Source organism: Vombatus ursinus, unplaced genomic scaffold (genome assembly GCF_900497805.2).
Source record: "Vombatus ursinus unplaced genomic scaffold, bare-nosed wombat genome assembly UNPS02014832.1, whole genome shotgun sequence".
Lineage (NCBI taxonomy): Eukaryota > Metazoa > Chordata > Mammalia > Diprotodontia > Vombatidae > Vombatus > Vombatus ursinus.
The window spans coordinates 38,843,878-38,866,905 of NW_020954610.1; the positions used below are offsets into that span (position 1 = coordinate 38,843,878).

General features: G+C 40.2%; 1 protein-coding gene across 1 annotated transcript in view; it reads right to left on the minus strand.

Moving 5' to 3' along the window:
• MAMDC2 (MAM domain containing 2) overlaps positions 1-21,514 on the minus strand; it is a 221,995-nt gene extending 200,481 nt beyond the window's left edge. The window contains exons 1-2 of the mRNA XM_027839070.1: positions 21,406-21,514; positions 20,883-20,996 (exon numbers count right to left, since the gene is read on the minus strand). Coding sequence (XP_027694871.1) covers positions 20,883-20,996; positions 21,406-21,439 — 148 coding nt within the window. The 5' untranslated portion in view covers positions 21,440-21,514. The remainder of the gene's footprint in view (positions 1-20,882; positions 20,997-21,405) is intronic.
• Positions 21,515-23,028: the final 1,514 nt, after the last annotated feature.

Below are 23,028 nucleotides of genomic sequence, written 5' to 3' on the forward strand. Positions count from 1 at the left end.
GGACTGCCGCTAAGTCTGATGGGGAAGATGGACTCTGGCAGCCTATCAGAGTCATATCCTTAACAATTACAGCTGAATCAACATCTTGTTCCAGGATGGACTTGTGGAATTAAAAGTCAGGAACTGCAATTCCTACATTGTTAATAATCCTTAAATCATCTTTACATCCCGCCTTGTGCCTCACACAGTGCTTTGTACTGAGTAGAGTCTCAAAAATATTGAATTAACTGGAGTCATTAACCATTGCTTTAACTTAAATGAGATAAACTTTAGGCAAGTTTTCTTAGGGGGTATAAGAACCTGATTTCCAAAAAATGGAGCAAGCTGCCCCAATATCTATTATAGAAGATGGGCTAGCCTAGAAAAGTAAATTAAATTTTTATTTGCATGTTGTCTCTTCCATTAGACTGTGAGCTCCTTGAAAACAGAAACTGTCTTTTCCCTTTCTTTGAATCCTAAGTGCTGAGCACAATGTCAGGCACTAAACAAATGTTTATTGATGAAAATATGTTCTTTCTTGTTTATTGTTTTTACAGAGATGAGTGTGAGAAAATTACTAGATATTTAGTTTGAGTGATGTGCAGGTAGGTCCTGACAAGTATAAATAATGAAGGTCATAAAGTGGTTATATTGTTCAAATTTGCATTTGTATATATATGTGTATATATATATATATACACATACACATATATATGTACATATATGACTGGAACCAATTACCATATTTTATATAATTATAACCTCAAATAATGTGAATTTGAATACAAACAACCACTTCATGATACTCATCATTCACACTAAAGAGGATCTAGTGGTAGTGGAAAAAATCCTGGTATATGATTCAGGCCTAGGTTCAAGTCTTGGCCCTATCACTTAGCTATATGTGTAATTTTAGGTAAGTAGCTTTACCTTCTCAGATCTCTATTTATTTATCTATAAAATGAGGGAGTCGAAATAGAACAACTCAAAAGTTCCTTCCAGCATTAATACCTCTAATTTGTCAATTGACTTTTCTAAATCACACGGAAATTCTAGGCCATCTTGGAATGAGCTTAATTTAGATATTTTCTTTCTCTTTTTCTTTATTTGGTAGGGGAAAGGAAGGCCTGGACATGCAATTTCACTGATATAGGGAACTCCCAGTGAGCAAACTTCATCAAACAATGTAAATTTATATGTATTCAATATTAGCAATTTTACACTGAGAAGTTAATTAAAAGAAATGTTTTTTAAAAAAGGAAGTGTTTTTCTTTTTTAAAAAAGGAGGAAGAATAAGCCCTTTTAAGGCATCAAATAATCTTATTTTGGGTCTCTACTGTCAAAGGGGAATGAAGAATTGAGGTAACAACAATAGTAATAACAACTTACATTGAGATAGCACTTACCTCACATAAACAGGTGAGGAAAGTGCTATATCAACAAAGTAGGTGGTGCAGTACTATAATTCCCCTTTTAATAATAGCAAATAATAATAATAATATCTAGCATTTATATATCACTTTAAGGTTTTCAAAGCACTTTACAAGCATCATCACATTTTATCCTCACAACAACCCTGAGTGTAGATGCTATTACTATCCCCATTTTAAGAAGAGGAAACCGAGGCAGCTAAAAATGACTTGCCTAGGGTCACACAGATAAAATATTTCAGGTCAAATTTGAACTCAGGTCTCCATAACTCCAGGTCTAGTGCTCCATGTATTGCACCACCTAGATACCTTTTATAAAAGAGGAAACTGAAACCAAAGTCCCATTGCTAGCAGAGCCTGGCCTTAAATCTAGGTCTTCTGACTCCAAATCCATTTCTCTTTCCACAGTACAACACTACCACATTCCAAGTAATGGGGGGGGGTCCCCACTATGGGGGAGGGGTTGAGAAAAACAACACAATAGTGGAGATCTACACAGGATGCCATTAATTATTCCTCCTATCAGTAGCAAAGGAGGCATTTGGCTCTGCTTTATGAAGTTTCTTCTGTCCTGGGCAGTGTTTCAGAATATAGTTTCATCAAGTTGTTCATCTTCCCTTTAGGCCAGGGACAGCATTCTACATTTGCCAAAAGAAGGAAATGATGCTGTGTTTTTGAGTTATAAGGTTCCTGCTCTCCCTGATGTGACACTCATAACAGCAGAGGGAGAGTTTATAGCACTGTTAACATTAGACCAAAAGTGTGCTTGAAAAGTTTCGGCTTTAACATCACTGCTTCTGCCAAGTTACACATTTGAATAAAACACTTAATACTTATACAGCACTTCTCTGATGAGTTGTAATCTGTGCCTAGATAATGTTCTTGCAGAATTTAATGGATCCTTCTAATGTGCTAGCCTTCATGCATTGTGAGCATTCATTCCAATGTAGAATGAAGAAGGAGCAGCAAGGTGGTGCAGTGGATAGAGTGCCAGGCTTGGAGTCAGGACATCTTCCTGAATCTAAATCTAACCTCAGATACTTACTAGCTGTGTGACCCTAGGCAAGTCGCTTAACTCTGTTTGCCTCAGTTCCCTCATCTGTAAGATGAGCAGTATCTTTGCCAAGAAAACCACAAATGGGGTCACAAAGAGTTGGACACAACTGAAACTACTGAATAATAACAAGAATGAAGGGGATACGATTGACCTGCCACCAATAGGAAGAGTTTGGGTTGTTGTTGTTATTGTTTTACAATAACAGTGATAAATTTTCTTACATGTGTTTTTTCACATGAACTTTGCTTGACATAGAACTATGTCTCTATTATCTGCCTAGAACTGTGAGTAACAATACTCATTTGTTGCCCTGCTGGCATACTTTATAGCCACAGAACAAATTATTTCAAGTAGTTTATTTTTTCCAAAAAATGCTAATTTATTTCTTACTTGACAGTCCAAATTCAGTACAGTATTTGTTTTCATAACGTCCAACGTGTCTTATATCAAACTTAACCAGTTTCTGTGCAGTGACTGTGGTGGGGTGAGCTATTTTATTTGGCTACCCTCAATGTAATTCATTTGGACAGTTCGCTTAAAGCATATCAATGATCAAAATGGTTCCACTACGGTTTCTCCTACATTCTCAATCAGTTTCTTCTGCACATCATCTAAAGAAGATTTATGTGGTTACAGCTATGTGGAAGTTGGGGCAATTGAGCAAGCTAAGGAGCAGAAAGGCAGCAACTGTTACCAATGTTGTTAATGAGAGTGCCAGTCACTGCACCATTATAAGGCTACCTATAGGTAGCTGGTGAAATCAGAGAGAGCCCAGACATGTGGGTTGGTATGTAGGCTGGTGCTATTACATACCAATTGTTATACTGCAGGGGCAGATCTGTATGTATTGTAGGTAGGGAAACCAAAAGAGTCAGGTAAGACTGTTTATAGCAGAACAGTGCAGCTCTAAATGTCTGATATCTGTGTGGCTTTCTCTGGGTGCCATTGTCCTTCTTTGCATTTAATAAATGCTTGTTGACTGAATGACTGGCTGACCTTATTATAACTATTTATTTTATATTTGGAAGTTCCACAGTTCAAACAAAGACCCCCAAAATATAACTACAAACAGCAAAAGGCATAATATACTGTTCCATGAGGCAAAGGTCGGCCCTATCCCGTGACAATTGTGTTTATAAAAGGGTTGCAACTGATCATTACTCATGTGGCCGTTTCTACCTCATTAGTGTCCTGCCTCATGCCTATCATAAGCCTGCAACTACAGGGAAAACAAGAACTTTAAGATTATTAAAAGGACATACAGGCTGTTGGAATTTGTCCAGTGATCTCAGTGTGATTGTGAAGACTATGGGCATGAGAAACTCACTCAGCCTCCCAAGCTTTTATCTCATTTGGAACTTGGAACCAGACAAAGAATTTTTCTGTTGTCTCAGTGCCCAGTGACATATTTAGAGGACAAGTCTGATTGAGTATCTCCAAAAAGTAGAACTAATTTGCTGGGAGGGGCTCAGTATTTTGGAAAAACTTTGCCTTGCTATGTCCTAATGTAGCTCTGTCAGGAAGAGCAAGGATACCAGACACTCGTCTCAGAACAAAAGTGGGAACAATTCCATGCTGAAACATTGACAGTTTGAGTGCTTTATCAGAAAAGCTTTTACCAGAAAGCAATAGAACAGTATTCTTGAGGTGGTTCCCAATCCCCCCAGGGTGCCTAGAGTAGCATCAAGACACTCAGTGGGTGCTCTATAAATATTTGTTGATGCCACTGCCTTGGTCTTTGACCTTAATTTGAAGCTCTAAGGTGAGATACAAGAATAAAAACCAAGGGTTATCTTTGGATTTCTTGTCTGAAAATATTCTCCCAAGATATCAGTCATAAGAATAACTCATACTTACATAGCATATTCAACTTCTGAAAGGCACTTTCCTCCCAAGAGCTCTGTGAAATAGGTTTTACATGTATCATCATTCTTGCTTTACAGATGAGAATCATGAGCTTTGGAAGTGAATGGACTTGTCTCTGATCCCACAGGTACTGTCAGAACTGAAACTCAAATCCTGATATTCTGGATGCCCATATCTCTCCCATCCTCAAAAAATCGTCACTTGATCCATCCATCCCCACTAGCCATCATCCTATATCTCTCCTTCCTTTTATAGCTAAACTCCTAGAGAAAGCCATTTATAATAGGTACTTTCATTTCTCCCTCCATCCCCACTCTCCTCTTAACTCTCTGCATTCTGACTGATGACTTCATCATTCAGAACTCCAAAGTTACTAATGGTCTCTTAATTGAGAAATCTAATGGCCTTTCCCCAAACCTCATCCTCCTTGACCTCTCTGCAGCCCTTTACACTATTGACCACTCTATTCTCCTTAATAGGCTTTTCTTTCTAGGTTTTCATGACACTGCTCTCTCCTGGTCCTCCTCCTACCTATCTAACAGCTCCTTCTCTGTCTCCTTTGCTGGATCTTCATCCACATCATACTTGCTAACCATCAGCGTCCCCCAAGGCTCTGTCTTGGGCCTTCTCTTCTCCTTTCATACTGTTTCACTTGGTGATCTCACATTTCTCATGGTTTTATTTATCACCTCTGTGCTGATGACTTAGAGGAGGAAATGGCAAACCACTCCAGTATCTTTGCCAAGAAAACCCTAAATGGGGTCATGAAGAATTGGACATAACTAAAAATAACTGAACAACAACAAAAATGCCCATGACTCTCAGTTTTTTTTTGTTCAGCCCTAACCTATCTCCCAACCACCAGTCTCACATCTCCAAGAACAATAACAAAATTCATTTGGAAGAACAAAAAGTCAAGAATATCAAAGGAACTAGTAGAAAAAAATGTAAAGGAAAGAGGCTTAGCAGTACCATATTTTAAACTATATTATAAGACTGTAACTATCAAAACTCACACTGGCTAAGAAATAGAAAGGTAGATCAGTGGAACAGATCAATTTATAGCAGCAAATAAATATAGTAACCTTGTATTTGACAAATGTAAAGATTTAAGTTTTGTGGATTAGAATTCATCATTTGGTAAAAATTGTTGGGAAAACTGGAAAGCAGTGTGGCAGAGATTGGGCACAGACCAATATCTTTACCATTTACCAAGAAGATCAAAATGGGTACACGACCTAGATATAAAAAGAGATATTACAAGAAAATTTGAAGAACGAGGAATATATTACTTTTTCAACATCTCAAACTGATGTCTTATAGACATCTCAAACTCACCATGTATAAAATTCAACTCATGATCATTCGCCCTACCTGAACCCTCTCCTTTTCTTAACTTCTCTATTACTTTCAAGGCTACCACCATTTTCCTAGTCATGCAGGCTTGCAACCCAGGTATCATCCTTGACTCCCCAATCTCTTTTGTCACCAATCCCATATCTAATCAAGATCAAGTCCTGTCATTTCTACTTTTATAATATCTCTTCCATGTACCTCCTTCTTTTCTCTGACACTACAACCACCCTGGTGCAGCCCTTCCTCACCTCATGCTTGTACTGTTGCAATAGCATGTTGGTTACTCTTCTTGACTCAATTCTCTCTTCATTCTAATATATTCTCCACTCAGCTGTCAAATGACAGCTAAAACATATGCTTGACTATTATCATTTCCCTATTCATTACACTCAAGTGGCTCCCTATTATCTCCAGAATCAAATATAAAGTCTTCTTTTTGCTTTCAAAGTCCTTCATAACCTGGCCCTTTCCTACCTTTCCTGTCTTCTTACACTTTATTTTCCTCCAAATACTCTTCACTCCAATGATATGGGTCTCCTTGCGGTTCTCAGTACATGATGATCCATGACTACCAATTCCAAGCATTTTTTTTTTTTGCTTTTTGGTGTGGCAATCAGGGTTAAGTAACTTGCCCAGGATCACACAGCTAGTAAGTGTCAAGTGTCTGAGGCTTAATTTGAACTCAGGTCCTCCTGACTCCAAGGCTGGAGCTCTATTCACTGTGCCACCTAGCTGCCCCCTCCAAGCATTTTTCTAGCTGTCCCATATGCCTGGAATGTTTTCCCTCTGTTTCTCTGCTTTCCTTCAAATTTCAGCTAACATCCCACCTTCTTCAAGAAACTTTTCCTAGTTCTCAATATTTTCTCTGAGATTACCTCCTTTCCCCAATTTACTCCCCCCATTAGACTTTGAGCTCTTTGAGAGTTATTTTGCCTTTCTTTTTATTCCCAACTCTTAGCACAGAGTCTGGGATATAGTAGGTGCTTAATAAATGCTAGTAACTGATGCTAAGCTCAATGTTCTTTCTTTCCTTTTTCCTTGGAGGCAATTGGGGTTAAGTGACTTGCCCAGGGTCACACAACTTATAAGTGTCTGAGACTGGATTTGAACTCAGGTCCTCCTCACTCCAGAGTCAGTGGTCTATCCACTGCACCACCTAGCTGCCCCCTCAATGCTCTTTCAGCACAGCACATTCATTGCCCCTCTCCTCATCACGTTTTTTTTTTTTAATTCATTCATCATTCCTACTTTATAGCTAAGGATACAGGACTAATCAAATCGCCTTGCAAGGTTCCATATTGTTAGGGATACAGTTTAGACTTCTAGGTTCCTTAGGATTTAGGCTATTGGTTATTTTTCTTTGTCAAAGTAAGGCAGCATAATCTAATACCAGTAATATTTACCTGGGGATAAGGAGACAGGGATTCAACTATACCAGCATTCCTGTTTTGTTTTGTCTTCCACCATTAGAAAGCAAGGGACTTTGAGATCAGGAACTGCTTTTCTTTTTGCTTGTATTTATATTTGCAGTACTTAGCCCATAATTTAAAAAAATGTTCTATATATCTATCTACCAACTATTAATTAGCTTGTAACTCTGGGCAAGTTGCTTAACCTTTTGATAGACTCAATTTTCTGTAAATTGAGAGGCAGCACTATACCAGAATGTGAGTCAAAAGACCTCTGCTTACATCCCTGGTTATGCTATTTACTACCTATGTGACCTTGGGAAAGTCACAGCCTCCCAGGGTCTCTGTTTGATCATCTGTAAAAGAATGGCCCCTCAGATCTCTCTAAGGTCCCTTCTAGCTCTAACATTCTATAAAAGGTTTCTTAGGACAGGTAAATTCTGAATAGGAAAGGTACTTCAAATTTACTGTGTCCCTTCTGGGTCACTACCATCAGTTGGCCTTGAGAAATGATCATTTTTGAAATGAGCAGCAAAGAAAACAATTTTTCAGCATTGAAATTCTGGGATCTTCATTAGTATTTCATGTAGATTTATTCTGATATTTTGCAAAGTAAAAGCTTATTTATGAAGGTAACCAAACTTGCTTTATGACTAAAAGGCTACCAAAAAAAATTATGAATGATTTTTTAAATGGCAGCAACATCTTTCTTGAATTACTTTGTGGCAGGCTCATTGTTGGGACCATTTTAGTTGCCACCAGTTGGACTTTTGAAATAATGAAAATTCCAAGTGACATTTTGCAGAATACAGAAATTTTTAGTAGCAACCAAGCTGTCCATACCAGCTGTTACATATAGAAGCTCTCTTTCCTCTTTTCTCCAGGGTATGCAATATCACAATCAACAGTCAAGAGGAGTATTAAAGTCTTACTTAAAAATGACAGAACCAGCTACCTGGTTGGTGAACCTAAATATATTCCTTGGAGATTAAAAAAAATAACAACTTAGTGTTTCTATTGAAAATTCACTTTTTTTTCCTGTGGCATTCCTTTTATAGTACATACATAATTAACCAGAACAGCCATGCAAATTAGTCTTGGCATACAAGTCCAGCATTTATAACAAATCATGCCTGGGGCCTGTATAGTATGTCTTTAGACCACTAATGCTTATTTCCATCATCACCTCTGATACTGCTGAGCTGATTGTGCATAATGTCTACTGCACAGTATGTAGTGTATTTTACATATTTTTATGATGAAAGTTCTATAGGACCAGTAAAAAAAATAAATCATAAGTCCAAAGAAAATCTTTTTTTCATTTTGAAGCTAAGCTAAAAGACACCTGGGAGGAATTCACCCCTGCAGCTTTTCCCTTTGCTTTGAGAATAAGTTAAAAAGGGTATTACTTTTACTATTGATTCCTTCTTTTCTAATGTAGTAGAGGCTTATTTGTGGAAGCAGAAAAAAAAAACCTTCAAAAATTGTGTCACGAGAGTCATCTTCTCCATTCTAAGATTTTTCCTTTTTGAATTATGTTATTATTGGGGCAGCTAGGTGGCACAGTGGATAGAGCACTAGCCCTGGAATCAGGAGGACATGAGTTTAAATCTGACCTCAGATACTTACTAGCTTAGCTGTGTGACCCTGGGCAAGTCACTTAACCCTAATTGCCTCCCAAAAAAAGACTGATATGATTACATTTATGATGCATTGGAGAGAGGATTTGAAGTCAGAGGATCTTTGTTCAAATCCTGCCTCATATTTAAGCAAGTCACTGAACCTTCCAGAGTCTCATTTTCCTCATGTGGAAAATAAGGAAATTGTAATAGATGTCCTCTGAGATCCCTTCTAGCTTTTATATCTATGTTCCTATGATCAGATGACCTTGTATCAAATCCCTAGTCAACTGCTTACTACTTGTGTGATCTTAGATAAGTCATTTAACTTCTCTAAGCTTTAGTTGCTTCATTTATAAGATGAAAAGGTTGAACTAGATGTCCTCTGAGGTATCTTCCAGCTCTATGATCACATGAAGAGGATGTTCTTTCAGAAACAATAATGATGGATTTATCCTCTTCTTCCTTTCTGTATAAGATAGGAAGGCACAAAGTCAACGGATGCCTCTTAATCTATTTTAAAGGAAAGCATACAAATAGGAGGGATCATTAGTAGCTGAAAAAATAACTATTAAGTAGGAGGTGATGGACTAGATAATCTTAATCATAAATGCTGGAGAGCTAAGAAGGCAGCTGCCCAAGGAGTCTAAACCACATTAAAATTGTCTTCATTTTAAGCACGGCCCCAAATAACACTGATTTTGGCACAGAAGCAAAAGTCTCTCAAATAAGGAATGGAAATTTCTCACCAGTATCTAGCTCCACTATATATCACTTAGTTGAACAGCAGAGTGGCATGCTGCTTAGAAGTTAATGGAAAGAAGGAGGCAGTGAAGACACAGGTCTATTAGGACAGCTTGCCTGCATAAGACCCATTTTCCCATGTACTCACTAAATATCACAGAGTAGGGACAGGTGAACTGAGAGGTTGGGAATACTCCCTGAGGCTCCCAAGCTATTTTTGGGTCAAGCTACAACCTCCTCCCAATACTGCTTTTGAGGTGAATGTGGGGCTGAAGGGCAGGGAAGCTCCATTGTGAAAATGATTTCTATGAGTGAATTTCAACCTTTGCCATGGAAACAATAATAAAATGACATCCCTAAATCTTGCCATTTACCTCATCAGTGCCCTTCACTGCAATCGTCAGGAATATCAGTGTGTGTGCCTCGGAGTCAATGGCAGAATCCTGGGGGCTCCCAAATAGATTTTGCAAAAAAAAGTTTCCTTCTTAGGAAGGCACAAACCTTTTTTTGGCCCTCTTTCTTTGTACCAGCTCCAATTACTTCAGAGACAGTGGTTCTACCACCCATCATGTATTTTCTTCAGAGCTCACACCTTCAGAGACCAATGACGGGGGGGAGCTCACAAATTCCTTGACAATATCCCCCATGGTCAGTCTTGCAGGTAGAGTGTGATTGTCAGAATGCTCAATTCTATGCTTCCACCCCAAATACTCCCTCTCGCATGTATAAAGGGTGGTGGTTCTTGCTTTCTTCCTCTCCCCCCCCCATTTCTTTATTATTCTATGTTGCAAGAGATGACTCACTGAGTGGGGATGAAAAAGGGAGGAAAAACTTTTAGAAATGAAGGGGATGTAAAAAGAAAAGATATCATAGAATTTTTAACAAGAAGAATGATTCTTGCTTGGTTGTTTTCATTTTAAAAAAGACAAGGAGAAAGTAGCTTTAAGGGGACATAAAGATTCAGCTCAACATCATACATCATCTACAACTATAATACAATGATAATTAATACCTTTTGAAATTTGAGAGGTAGCAAGGTATAGTAGACAAAGAATTGGATTTGGAGTCAGAGAGTATAGACTTTAAATCCTGGTTCTTTTATTTATTAGCATGTAACCTTGATCATATTATATCACCTCTTTGACCAATACAGGTAATGATTGAACTGGACCACATAACCTCTAAGGTCTATTGCAGCTCTCAATCCTGTAATCCTGTAGGTTGACAGGTAGAAACCATACACTTTCCCTGGGAATCACCATTGGAAAGAGAATCCTGAGCTACATAAACCAAAGCAATTCTCCCACATTTTCTGAATCATCAAAGACTGAACTATCTTTAGTTTATTTTTTATTGTTAAGTACATGTTGTATCCTAACTTTCTGGAAACTGGTCCTCCATGTACTATAACTTAACAAAGGTATTTAACCAGAACACCTCATTCCCAATCATCTTGGATAATGGAGTTTTGTGGTATTTTTATTGACCAAATTATGCTCCTTAGTACTTCTTTTCCTTTGGGGAAAAAAAAGAAAAGTGTGTCTGTGTGTATGTGTGTGTGTGTGTGTGTGTGTGTCCGTGTGTCTGTGTGTGTCCCATTCACCATACTGCACCTTCTTATGACTGTATTTCCTCCATTCCTGGTTGGTTGTTTTTAATTTGAAAGGTATGAAGAACACAAATCAAATTGTTTTGGCTGTCTCAAATTGATTTCAAATCTTCTCTGTGAAATAATGAAGGTTAGTGTGCAAAAAAGTTTGTTCCAAGGGTAGGGGAAGTTGTGGTACGGTAGAAAAAATGATAGATTGGAAGTCAACATAGACCTGGGTTCCAATACCACTTCTAACACTTAATAGTTGGATAACAAGTGGGTAAAGTTGTCTCATCTCTCTGACCTCCCAGTTTCTTCATCTGTAAAATGGGCATTCTTATACTTTTAGTGGACAGCTGGGTGGCACAGTGGATAGAATACTGGGCCTGGAATCCTGAGTTCAAATCTGGCCTCAGACACTTAGTAGCTGTGTGACCCTGGGAAAGTCAGATAACCCTGTTTGCTTCAGTTTCCTCATCTGTAAAATGAACGGGAGAAGGAAATGGCAAACCACTCCAGTGTCTTTGCTGAGAAAACCCCAAATGGGGTCACGAAGAGTTGGACACAAGTGAAATGACTGAGCAGCAACAGCAACCTATCTCAAGGGGCTATAAGAATAAAATGAGATAATGTTTGTGAAATACTTTATAACTTTAAAGTGCTATCCAAAGACAGCTATTATTCATTACCTACCTTCACAAAGCCAGTACCGACAGCAGCAGCAGCTTTGAATCTTACACTAGGGCTTTTTTAGAGATGAATCTGTTAATAACTATTTCAAAGCCTGAAATCATCTTGTAAAAAAATCTTCACTAAGCAAAGTTCCTTTCCACATTGCTTTGCTAGTATTTAGATGGCAGGGGACCAGGGAGCACCAGTAGCAATGACAGGCATATAATCTGTGGACCTGTTTGTCCTGTGATATGTCACTGGCAAAGTAATGGCAAACTGATTACAAACTTACAACATTAGGGTGCTGTGCTTGCTACAATTGCCAGTCTCAATAGAACCTGTTCAATAGTTTGAAGACACACAACATAAGAGGGCCCAGCATCCACATCTTTTTCCAAAGGAATTAGGAAACACAAGCATTTTTCTGAATCCTAGAAATACCCAATAGGGTCTAACTTTTGAATTGTGGTGATTCTCCCCTCCCTCTCTCCTCCTCCTTCCCTCTATCCTAATATTCCCCCAATTCTAATACTCATTCCTGCTGACAAGTCTGAGGTAGCTAGGTGACTCAGTGGATAGAATGCTGGGCCTGGAGTCAGGGAGACCTGAGTTCAAATCCAGCCTCAGACACTTCCTAGGTATGCGACCCAGGGCAAGTCACTTAACCTCTGTTTGCCCTAATCCATTGGAGAAGGAAATGGCAAAGCACTCCAATATCTTTGCCAAGAAAACCCCATGGACAACATTGGCATGCTATGGTCCACAGGGCCACAAAGGTCAGACATTACTGAATAACAAAAGCATGGGTAATTAATTATAGGCATAATTTGTGGAGTACCAGGGAAGTTCATCACCTCAAAATATCTCTTCCTGAAGGAAGGAAGATAAGGCAATACACAATAAATGAGAGAAGAAACTAAATGCTATGGGAAGAAATGCAGAGCACAGAGAAATTACTATAAGATGAGGAAATGGGAGAGAGCTTCAAAGAGGCCAGAAAAACCACAGAAAAAATATTCTAGGGAAGAATATGTAGAGCACTTTGCTTAAAGTACAGAGATGATAAAGAGGAATAGTATGAAATCAAAAAGAGGTTACAAAAGCAAACATGTTTTTATTTGAGTATTTTTTCTTTTTTGGGCAAGGCAATTGGGGTTAAGTGACTTGCCAAGGGTCACACAGCTAGTAAATGTCAAGTGTCTGGTCTGAGACGAAATTTGAACTCGGGTCCTCCTAACTCCAAAGCCGGTGCTCTATTCACTGCACCACCTACCTGCCCTAATTTGAGTATCCTTCACTAACTACTCTGTAATAGAGTGAGGAGAGTCATGAATTGAGAGCCTAGAAATCCATATTCTAGTCCTGGCCAGGCTTCTGAATAGCTGGGTAGGAGATCCAGGGTGCAGGGAAGTGAGCTAAGAAATGGAATAACAAGTACTATGAGTATAAGGAGGAGTGATCCTCGGGCAGGGGTGGGGAACCTGTGGCCTCAAGGCCACATGCAGCCCTCTAGGTCCTCAAGTGTAGCCCTTGGACTGAAAGCAAACTTCACAGAACAAATCCCCTTAATAAAAGGATTTGTTCTGTAAAACCTGGTCCCAGTCAAAAGGTCGAACACAAGTTCCTAGAGGGCCACATATGGCCTCAAGGCCGCAGGTTCCCCACCCCTGTCTTAGGATATAAGGAGATGAGGTACCAGGGATCAGCAACCCAGGCAAAGTAACTGGGGAAACAGAGGCACAGGCCAAAGAGTGGCACTGCAAGGGTTTAGAATCTTTCCAAGGAGTCTGGGTAATAGGCATAAGGCAATAAGAGCAAGAGACAATCTTGATATTGAACCAATATTCTGAGACAAGGATTTTTTAAATGAGGGGATTTTGAGCCTTTCATTATGTTATGGATCTGTTCCATTGTCCGGTGAAATTTATGGAATCCTAAGAATAATATTTTAAATGCATAAAATAAAATGAACAGGATTACAAAGGAAACCAACTATGTTGAAATATAATTATAAAAAAAAATTTAAGTCCATGGACACCAGATTGCTTTAGATGTTTCCTGCCCTAGGCCAAAGAACTGGTCTCAGAGGTTAGAAGGGCCTGAGCCTGTAAGTGAGTCATGGAGGAGGAGGGTGTGATGAAAGGGGTGGACTGGGTAAAAGGTGGAAGATGGAACAAGTAGATATGTACAGGTATAGAACTGGAATAACGTTATGAGAAACTAAACAATTCCTGAATGTTAGAAAACGAGGAAACAAAGACACATACAAGGAAGGGACCATGTTGGAAGATGTGACTAAAATTAGAATTCCACAAGCTACCTGTGCAAATCAGTTTCATTCTTTACAGCTATTCATAACTGTTTATCCCCATAAAGTTTGGCCCAAACTTCCACAGTTTTGCTGATAATTTCCTACTCCTGGAAAGAGGTGGTGGGAGCATGGTATTGGGATAAGGGGTTTGGGGGAATAGCAGATGATCATTGTGGCAAAATAAACTTTGGATGGCAACCTGGTTCCAGAAAAGGGAATGGGCTTCCAAGATATGAAGATAACAGGGAAAAAGGCAAATCTCCTCCTATCCCCTTCACCACTGATACCCTAGGGCAAATCACTATTGCCCCACCCTGGTTACAACTCCATAGCCAATTTCATGTGCACGTGTGTGAGTGTGCGTGCATGCGTGTGTGCGTTTGTGTGTGTGTTTGTGTGTGTGTGTATAGCTTTAAGATTTACAAAATGTTTCTTTACAACAACCCTGTAAAGCAGGTAATACAAGGGGCTGTATTCTGCAAGCTGATAGGCATCCAATCACTCCTGCAGCTCAAAGCCCTTTCCTGGTTTCTGCAGTGCTTAATTCCTTAGGCTTATCCATGAACTCACAAATGGAAGGAGTAGGGAATTTTGAACAAGAGGAACTGAGTTCAACTATGAGCTCTGCTACCTACGACAGGTATGAACACGGACAACTCATTTAACCTTGATGGACCTCAATTTCTTTATCTGTAAAATGAAAGGGTTGAACTAGAGGATCTTCCAAGATGTCTGATAGCTCTAAATCTAGGATCCTATGGTTTTACAGGTAAGGAAACTGAGGCTCTGTGAGGTTGGATGACTTGCCCACACGGTCTGTTAAGAATTCTCTCATTTGTATTCCTGCTGCTTCAGTAGTGACAGGATGCGCTCAGGTCATACGCAAATCTTGTGGATATTTCCTAGAATCCTCCCGTGAATTTCTGCCCCCAAAACCTGCTTGTCCAATATAAAAGCCAGTTCTCCATAGCCCCCAAAAAGTGTTACTTTGTGCTATTGACCCTTAAGATTTTTAAAAAGCCATATTCAGGATCTATGGAATAGGTCAATGTTACAGGTAAGACCATGTCATTAATGAAGTTTCTGTAGTAACTAAAGCCCCTTGCAGAGGGGCCTAAGTTGACCCCAAGCTAGATGGATTTCTGTGCTATGGCTGGGGATGGGGGGCTGGAGGCTACTAGAATGATGCCATGGCAAAGCATTAATAATAACAGTGGCAAGGGAACAAAATGTTATGTGGTATGCAGAAATAACTTGGCTGGATTCCTCAGGACAACTGCCACACACAAGGGAAGCTGTAGATTCCAGTTAGACACCAACTTTTAAAATAATGACAGTTGAGCTCTTGCCTGAAATGCTCATAAGAGCAAAATAAATGACAGCTTCAACTCCATGCCGAGAGTGAAAGCAGGTCACAACAATCACCATCTATTGGAATGGCAACTGTTCCAAGTCATTTCCAGGAGATGTTTCTGGGCCAGTCTAGGGAATTGGGCACTGCAGAAACCAGGAAAGGGCCCTGAGCTGTAGGGAATACAGGATGACAATCAGCCCCTAAAGAAAGGCCCCTTGTGGTATATATCAGTGAGCCAAGTTTCTACCTACAGCTCAGTTTAAAGAAAACACCAGTCAGGATTTATCATTGTTAATAATAATTGGTATGTGACTAACTGCAGAAATGAAACTCTGATGTTCAAGACAGAGAAAACACCCAAAAGAGAGAAAATGCAAGGTAGGAGAAGAAAGGGAAAAGACATGTCCCACAATCCCATTTGTGGACTTACAATATGCTCTTAGCATATTTTAAATTTTCTACTTCTTTGTTATCCTGTAATAGCCTGCATTCCCATGTTGTATTTAAAGGCATTTGAATCACTATTATCCTCTTTGGGTCAGATAAGCCATTCTTTTGTGAGAAGCTTTGCCACCATCCCATCTCTGGTAAGCAAGCTATTTCTAGTATTAAGCATTTTCTCAAAGCCTGATTCCTTAGGCACTAAAAATTCTTTTAATCATAATGAAGATTTTAACTTTCTTTGCCCCTCTTTACCAGATAATCTTTTCAATCTCTCCCTCCCCCTTGATATAATTCAAAGTTCCAAATTCTAACTGTGAAACTCTATGCCCATTTTGTCTCTGCTCCTTTCCTCAAGTCCACAGAGCATTTCCTCATAAAGAGTCAGTGGAAGATATCTTATGTCACAGATGCGTCAAGCCCAGCCTATGACTACAATAGGGCCAAAAGCAATTCTGAGCATCTGCTAAATACTTGGAATTATGAGCCTCAGATATTAGGCTTGCTCTATTGCCTTTAGGAACCTTAAACCCTGGAAGCTAGCAGGTGAAGAAGAGAAGCTAGTGCTTTTATAAAACTGTCCTTTGTTGTTCACTCATTTCGGACTCTTCATGACCCCATTTGGTTTTTTCTTGGCAAAGATACTAGAGTGCTTTGCTATTTCCTTTTCTAGCTCATTTTACAGATGAGGAAACTGAGGCAAACAGGGGTAAGTGAGTTGACCAGGTTCATATAGCTAGTGTCTAAGGCCAGATTTAAACTCAGGAAAATGAGTCTTCCTGAGTTCAAGCCCGGTGCTCTAACCACTGTACCATCTAGCTTGCCTACCCCTGATCTTAAGATTTCCTAAATCTCAGCAGCATCCTTTGAATGAATGAATTAATAAGAGTTTTTGTGGCTTTAGTGAAAAGGGTACTGAGCTCCAGATAAAGCAGAATGATACAGTGAAAAGATCACTGGCTCCTGAATCAGAGGACCGGATTCAAATTCTACCTCTGTCAATACTCAGCCTCAGTTTCTTTATCTCTAAAAAGACCAGATAACTTCTCTGTATTTGTAAAAAGACCAGATGACTTCTCAGGTGCTTTCCAGCTTTAGCTCTACTAGCCTATCACCCAGGTTCAAGTTTCATTTCTGACAACTTACTGCTTGGTCACCTTGGACAAGTCCCTTTACCTCTACAGACTTTAGTTTCCTTATCTAAAAAGTAAGGATAACTCCTTTATTACCTATCAGGCAAGTTGCTGGGAAGAAAGTTCTTTGCAAAACTTTAAAGCATTAAATAAATGTGGGTTGTTCTTATTAATAAGGATATTAAGATATTAAGGCTAACCAAATGGTACTATGCCCCGCCCCCTACACACACACACCCATGATGGTAAATACAATGTGAAACATTCTCAAAGGGCACAAGCAAAAAAAAAAAAAATTCCCCCAAGCTGCCCTGGGCAAAACTGTGAAAAAGGCAAAATTTATTTTGAGTGTCCTTCTGCTTCTAACACATGCATTCCTTTCCTCATGGGTGGTGCTTTCCATCACTTCCCAGGTGTTCTTTGTTTCCCACAGCTTGACCCTGCCCCAGCCCGACTGCAGAACCTCACCTGTGTGCCCTGTTAAAATTTACCTATGCAGGTTGGCCCATTCCTATTAGATATTAATCTGATACATGCTATTAATTCTTAATATACCTCCCAAAGGTAAGGAATATTTTAACAGGAGATTTCTGGAGATAGAAAACCTTAGCCCAAAGGAATGCATGCAATTTCAGACTGTAAGGAGGTATTTTTGGAAGGGGTCCTCTCCCCCTCCTCCTCTAAAAAAATCACACTTAAATAACTATACCCTTCTCTAATTCCTTCAGCTGTGCTTTTGTGGTAACATCCTCTGAGACACCTGTCGAATGCCATTTCGCACACCCTTAGCCCAGCTACCAAAGAGCAAAGGTATCTCAAGTAAACCTTTTTTAATACCCAACAAATTGAAGTGGTTGAAACCAATTTCAAGAGGATTTTGTTACAAAACAGCAGGGAAGCTTTACAATATGTATACTGAATTTCAACCTAGGATACTTTTATTGTGACCAAGTTACCTAGAAATAGAATTTAAAATGGAAAGAATGAAAGAGCCTTTAACTGTCCCCTGGAGTAGCAGGCACACACCTACCTAACTTCCTTACTTGAGTAAACATCTCTATTCAAATTTTAAACCTTTTTGAAAACCAGATTGGTAATGGCATAATTTCTGTAGCTGTAGTCCTAGCAGGCAGCAAGTAAAATGAATAACTTCCCCCCAGTCAAGCTAGCCCTTCCCATCCCCCCCAAGTCAGAAAGCAGTGGCTGTTTGTCGTTAGAAGCGGGGAAAGAACAGTCTGCCCATTATAGCATTAAACCATGCTCAACTTCTATATGTGCATCTTGATGCCTCCCCTAAAGGTATCCCTCCCTACTGCTTCTGTGCCAGCTCAGCAGAAGCCTTCCTGTCAGCCTTGGAAAGGAAGCAAGGTTTCTAAAAGTCATCGCTTATTGAAATGCTGTGGTGATCCTGTAAGCCTTGTGGGTCGTAAATTGAATCAGAGCTGTGGAGCTAAATTACCATCCCTACCAAAGTGCTGAGTGTTCCCTTTCTATCTTTGACTAGGAGGTGGCATTTTATTTTTAATTTAATTAATTTTCTTTCATTTGTATTGATCTCTTCTGTTATTACATCTCCTCCAATTCCAAATATATCCCTCTACCCTCCTCTACCCACTGAATGATCCCTTGTCATAAAGAATAAAAAAGAAAGAGGGGAAGAGGAGCAATTCAGTGGAACTAACCAGCACATCAGTCAGTTCTGGCAGTACATGCAATGTGCCACATCCATAGGCCCCCACTTCTTAGGAGAAAGGAAGAAGGTACATTTTCATGGAAATTATTTTTTAAGAAAAAGATTGTTTGTTTGTTTTTTCTTCCTTGGTAAAACTGACAACATGTATAGGGAGAACATATTATCTAGAAAATAAATCCAAAATGATAATAGTATAGCATCAATTTTGGTTCATAGAACTCTAGAGCTAGAAAGGATGGATCCTTAAATTAGTTCAATTTTCTCATTTTACAGGAGAAGAAATTGAAACCAGAATTATAGTAATGACATAGCAAGGAAATGAGGTCTTTTGATCACAGATTTAACTAACTAAAACTACAATTGGGGCAAATTCAACAGTGTGTTTGGGGTGGGGATGGGGTTCAAAGAACAGTTCCACTTTAGGTATAGTCACACAAGGAGGAGAGAGCTCATCCCAATATAGTACAACAGAAGGAACATTGGCTCTAGAGTCAGAAAGCCTAGATTAAAATCCAGTCACCGTAGGCAAGTCACTTAACTTCTTTGGGTTTCAGTTTCCTCATTTATAAAATACAGACAATAATAGCACAGTTGTGAAGATCAAATGAAATCATGTAAATAAAGCACTACATAAACCTTAGCAATTGTTATTAGTGCTGTTGTTAGATGGCCTCTGAGGTCCTTTCTGACTCCACTACTATGATTCTATGATTCCTAGAGAGTCCCACGGATCAGTTGTCCCCCATTTTCTAGAGGACTGAGAGATGAGGTACAAGGACAGCAGTTACCACAAGATCACGATGGATAGGAAATATGCCCCTTGTCACATGTCAATGCTCTAGGACAAAGCCTTGTTTAATCTTGTCCTAGGTATGGCTGCATTTCTAATTCCAAATTCAGTGCTGTCACAAGGGCAGGTTATTTTCTTAATTTTCTATAAGTGTCAAGGACACTTATTTTCTTAAAGTTTTACCAGTCACACTGTCAGGGGGAGGTATGCAAGATGCATGGGGTTAAACTGATTTTAAAATCAAACAAGAGTCAATGAGTCAGACCTGAACTACTCATTTCCAGTGCCCACTGAGCCTACCCTTCGATAACCATAAAATAGGAAATGCAGGAATAGAAAAGGTCACCAAAACCCTCTTATTTTCTCAGCTAACCAGGCAGGCTACTCAGTTGTCAACTCAGCAATGCCAGCTTGGATTTTCAAACTGGCATTTTGTGAATTCAACATTCTCCAATGCAATTACATTCTGATAAGTTTTGGATCTGGGAATGAAGGAGTAGGAAAATAAGTTAATTTGTCCTATATTGTATTCCTAGCCTGAATAGGCCAAAGAAGAGAGGAAAGTAGAACGAGGAAAGCAAAGAAGCTCCATACTAAAGTAGAGAGTTCCTTATTTCACAACCAAAAAAGGATGAGATAACCCTTTTTTGACATTTATTAAGGAGCAAAATATCAACTTAAGTCACTAGAGCTTAGATTTACCACACAGAATCAAAGATTTAGAGCTGGGAAAACCCTTAGAAGCATCTAGTTCAATTCCCTTATTTTAAGGCACAGAGTGTAATGATTTGCTAAAGATCACAGGGGTATTAATGTGTCAAATATGGAATTTGAACCTGGGGTCTCTGATTCCAAATCTAGAACCCTTTCCACCGAGGAAAAGAAAGCCCAAGGAAGCTGTGTCTAACCCAAGGTGACACAGCTAGTTAGAGATGAAGTGGGATCGCAGTCCATCTATATCCTTCCAGATCATCTCACTTTTCACAACCTCATGCTACCTCACTCTTATCAGACAAAAGATAGGACTTAGTGGTGTAATGGACCTTTTAAAAGACATCTAACAGCTTCATCCAGTTTTAAAGATGAAGAAATTCAGATTCAGAGTTTAGTAACTTACTCAAGGTCACACAAGTAGGCTAGTTGAGATTTGAACTCAGATCTTCCAACTCTCAGTCCAGTCTTTACAGTATAAAGAAAGGTAACACGACTTTTAAGATTGTGTGCAGCTTTTAAAACTATTTTTTTTTATGGAGAGGTAAAAGTAAACTGATGATTTCATCTTTTTACTGTCTGATTTCTTCTCTTCATGCCCTGCTTAAGAAATCAGATACCTTGGGTTTCTTCTCCTCTGTGAAGAAGAAACTAACATATCTAACATTAGATTAAAAAAAAAAAACCCTGGAAAAGTCAAAACCAGAAAGGCAAGACCATCCTTACCTTCCTCATTTAAAATCCATGGCAAAAATGTAAATATTGAGTCAAAACCACAAGTGCTGTCTTCAAAGGCACAAGAGCCAGCAGGGAGCTCCACAGCTCTGGCAGACTGCAGCGCTGTCGGTACAAAGAAAGTTTCAGTACACGCTCCCAGGGAACACTCACCCAAACTTTCAGCAGAGGTGACTATATGCAAGCCCGGGTAGGTGGAGGGAAAGCATGTAGGAGAGAGGGGAGAACTGGTGCCTTGAGAGGACCCTTCGCCACCGTCTACCCCCCACCCCTACCCCAAATACTGGCCAAGACGGGGCCGGAGAACAAGATGCGAGGGAGCATTACAGGGCATCGCGCGCGCTCAGGTTCTCGGAGTTGCCAGCCCAGCAGAGCCTGGCTCGCTCCAGGGAGAGCATGGGTTCCCAGCAGTGCACGCCCGTAGGCAATGCTTCCCAGAGCGGTGGGCAGCACTAGGGGCAGCCTCGAGTGGGGCAAAGTTTAGCCTGCGCTTCCTCCTAGTCCTGACCCTTACCTTGCACGGCCAGGAGGACACCCCACAGGAGCATAGTCGCCCTTCAGGGAGGCGGTGGAAAGATGCAGCTCTCAGAATTCAAGCTGACAGCCCACTGCAATGGGATGGGTTTGAGTGGAAGGGGGAGAGGGAGGGCTGGGAATCAGGGGTGGCAGGACAGGGGGGAGCAGGAGGGGAAGGCGACTGTGCAGCCTGGCGGGGGAGGGGGATGTGGAGAGGCGGCAGAGTGAGTTTGTAGAGGAGCCCAACTTTGGATGTGGGCTCGGCGTGGCTCAGCGTGAAGTTGGAGGTTACTGAAGGCGGGTCACGAGCGCCGAGGGCTCCAACAGCAGCTACAGAGCCCGAGTCCCGAGTGGAGCTCGCCCCGCTGCACAGCTGGTCGTCAGCGGAGCCGGGGGCTGGGGAGGGAGGAGACAGCTGGAGGCTTTCTGGCCAAACCCAAGGCTGGCCAAGGAGAAATTGGGAGAGGAGAAGGGCCAGGTCAGGGTGAAGGCCCTTGGCTCTGGGCTTTGACTCTGGAAGAACGATCCAGGAGACCCAATACTGACTTGAGCGGGACTGACGATTCCCCGCCCTTTTTCTGTGGGAACTAGATTATTTCTGGGGACCTTTGCGTCAGCTTGCCCACATCTGGCATACCGAATCATCTAGGTTTGTCCCTTATTTTTAACCTCTTCTCCCCAGAATAGAACAGGGTTGGAATATCTTCAGGACCTACTCTGGCTATGTTTTGGATACTGAGAGTGCAGCTTTACATAAAAATGCTCACATGGCATCGCCAACATTACCATTATATACTTTGTATCCAGAGGGACTAATGGCTCACCTTGTGTTCAGCATCCCTCAACCCCCACAGAGGTAAAAATCTGTAACTCAGCTAAGGAGATAGTACTGTTTACTGAGTTGTTTTCCTGGTCAGATGAGTCCTTTTTTTTTTTTTTCCCCTAAACTTGCTCTTGGTTCAGTGTGGGTAACAAACAAAGTTTTTCTTTATAAGCGTTCAAAATATTCTTTTTGGATAGTTTGGCAAGAAGTTACATCTCCCTAAATTATTCCTCCCAGCTCCAAAGTAACACACACACACACACACACACACACACACACACAAAACCATTTCAGGGGCATGGATAAAGAGTATATGATGTCTGCCCGCTGACCTTCTTAGAAATGTAGGAGATAAGAAATCTTAGGGAAAAGAGAGCAAGGGTTACTGCTTAAAATTTTAAAAGTAATAATAACTGATGTAGTGCTTTAAGGTTTACCAAGGTCAGTCTTCACATTCCTATGTATTGGATAGTCCCAGTATTCTAACTTTGATACCCCTTTGGGTTCATGATCTCATCAATGGCTACTCTCTCCATTTTTGCAAATTCCACCCCATCCATCCATCCTGCAGGACTCTTGTTCATGTTCTTTCATAAGTTCAACATAGAGGGTCCACCCAAAGTGCTGAAGACCTTTCTCAAATTCCAGTAAGATTTCATTGAGAACTAAAAAAAGACTGCAACAATTTATTTATTTTTTGCATTTTTTGGTGAGGCAATCAGGATTAAAGAGATTTGCCCAGAGTTCCACAGCTAACAAGTATCAAGTGTCTGAGGCAGGATTTGAACTCGGGTTTTC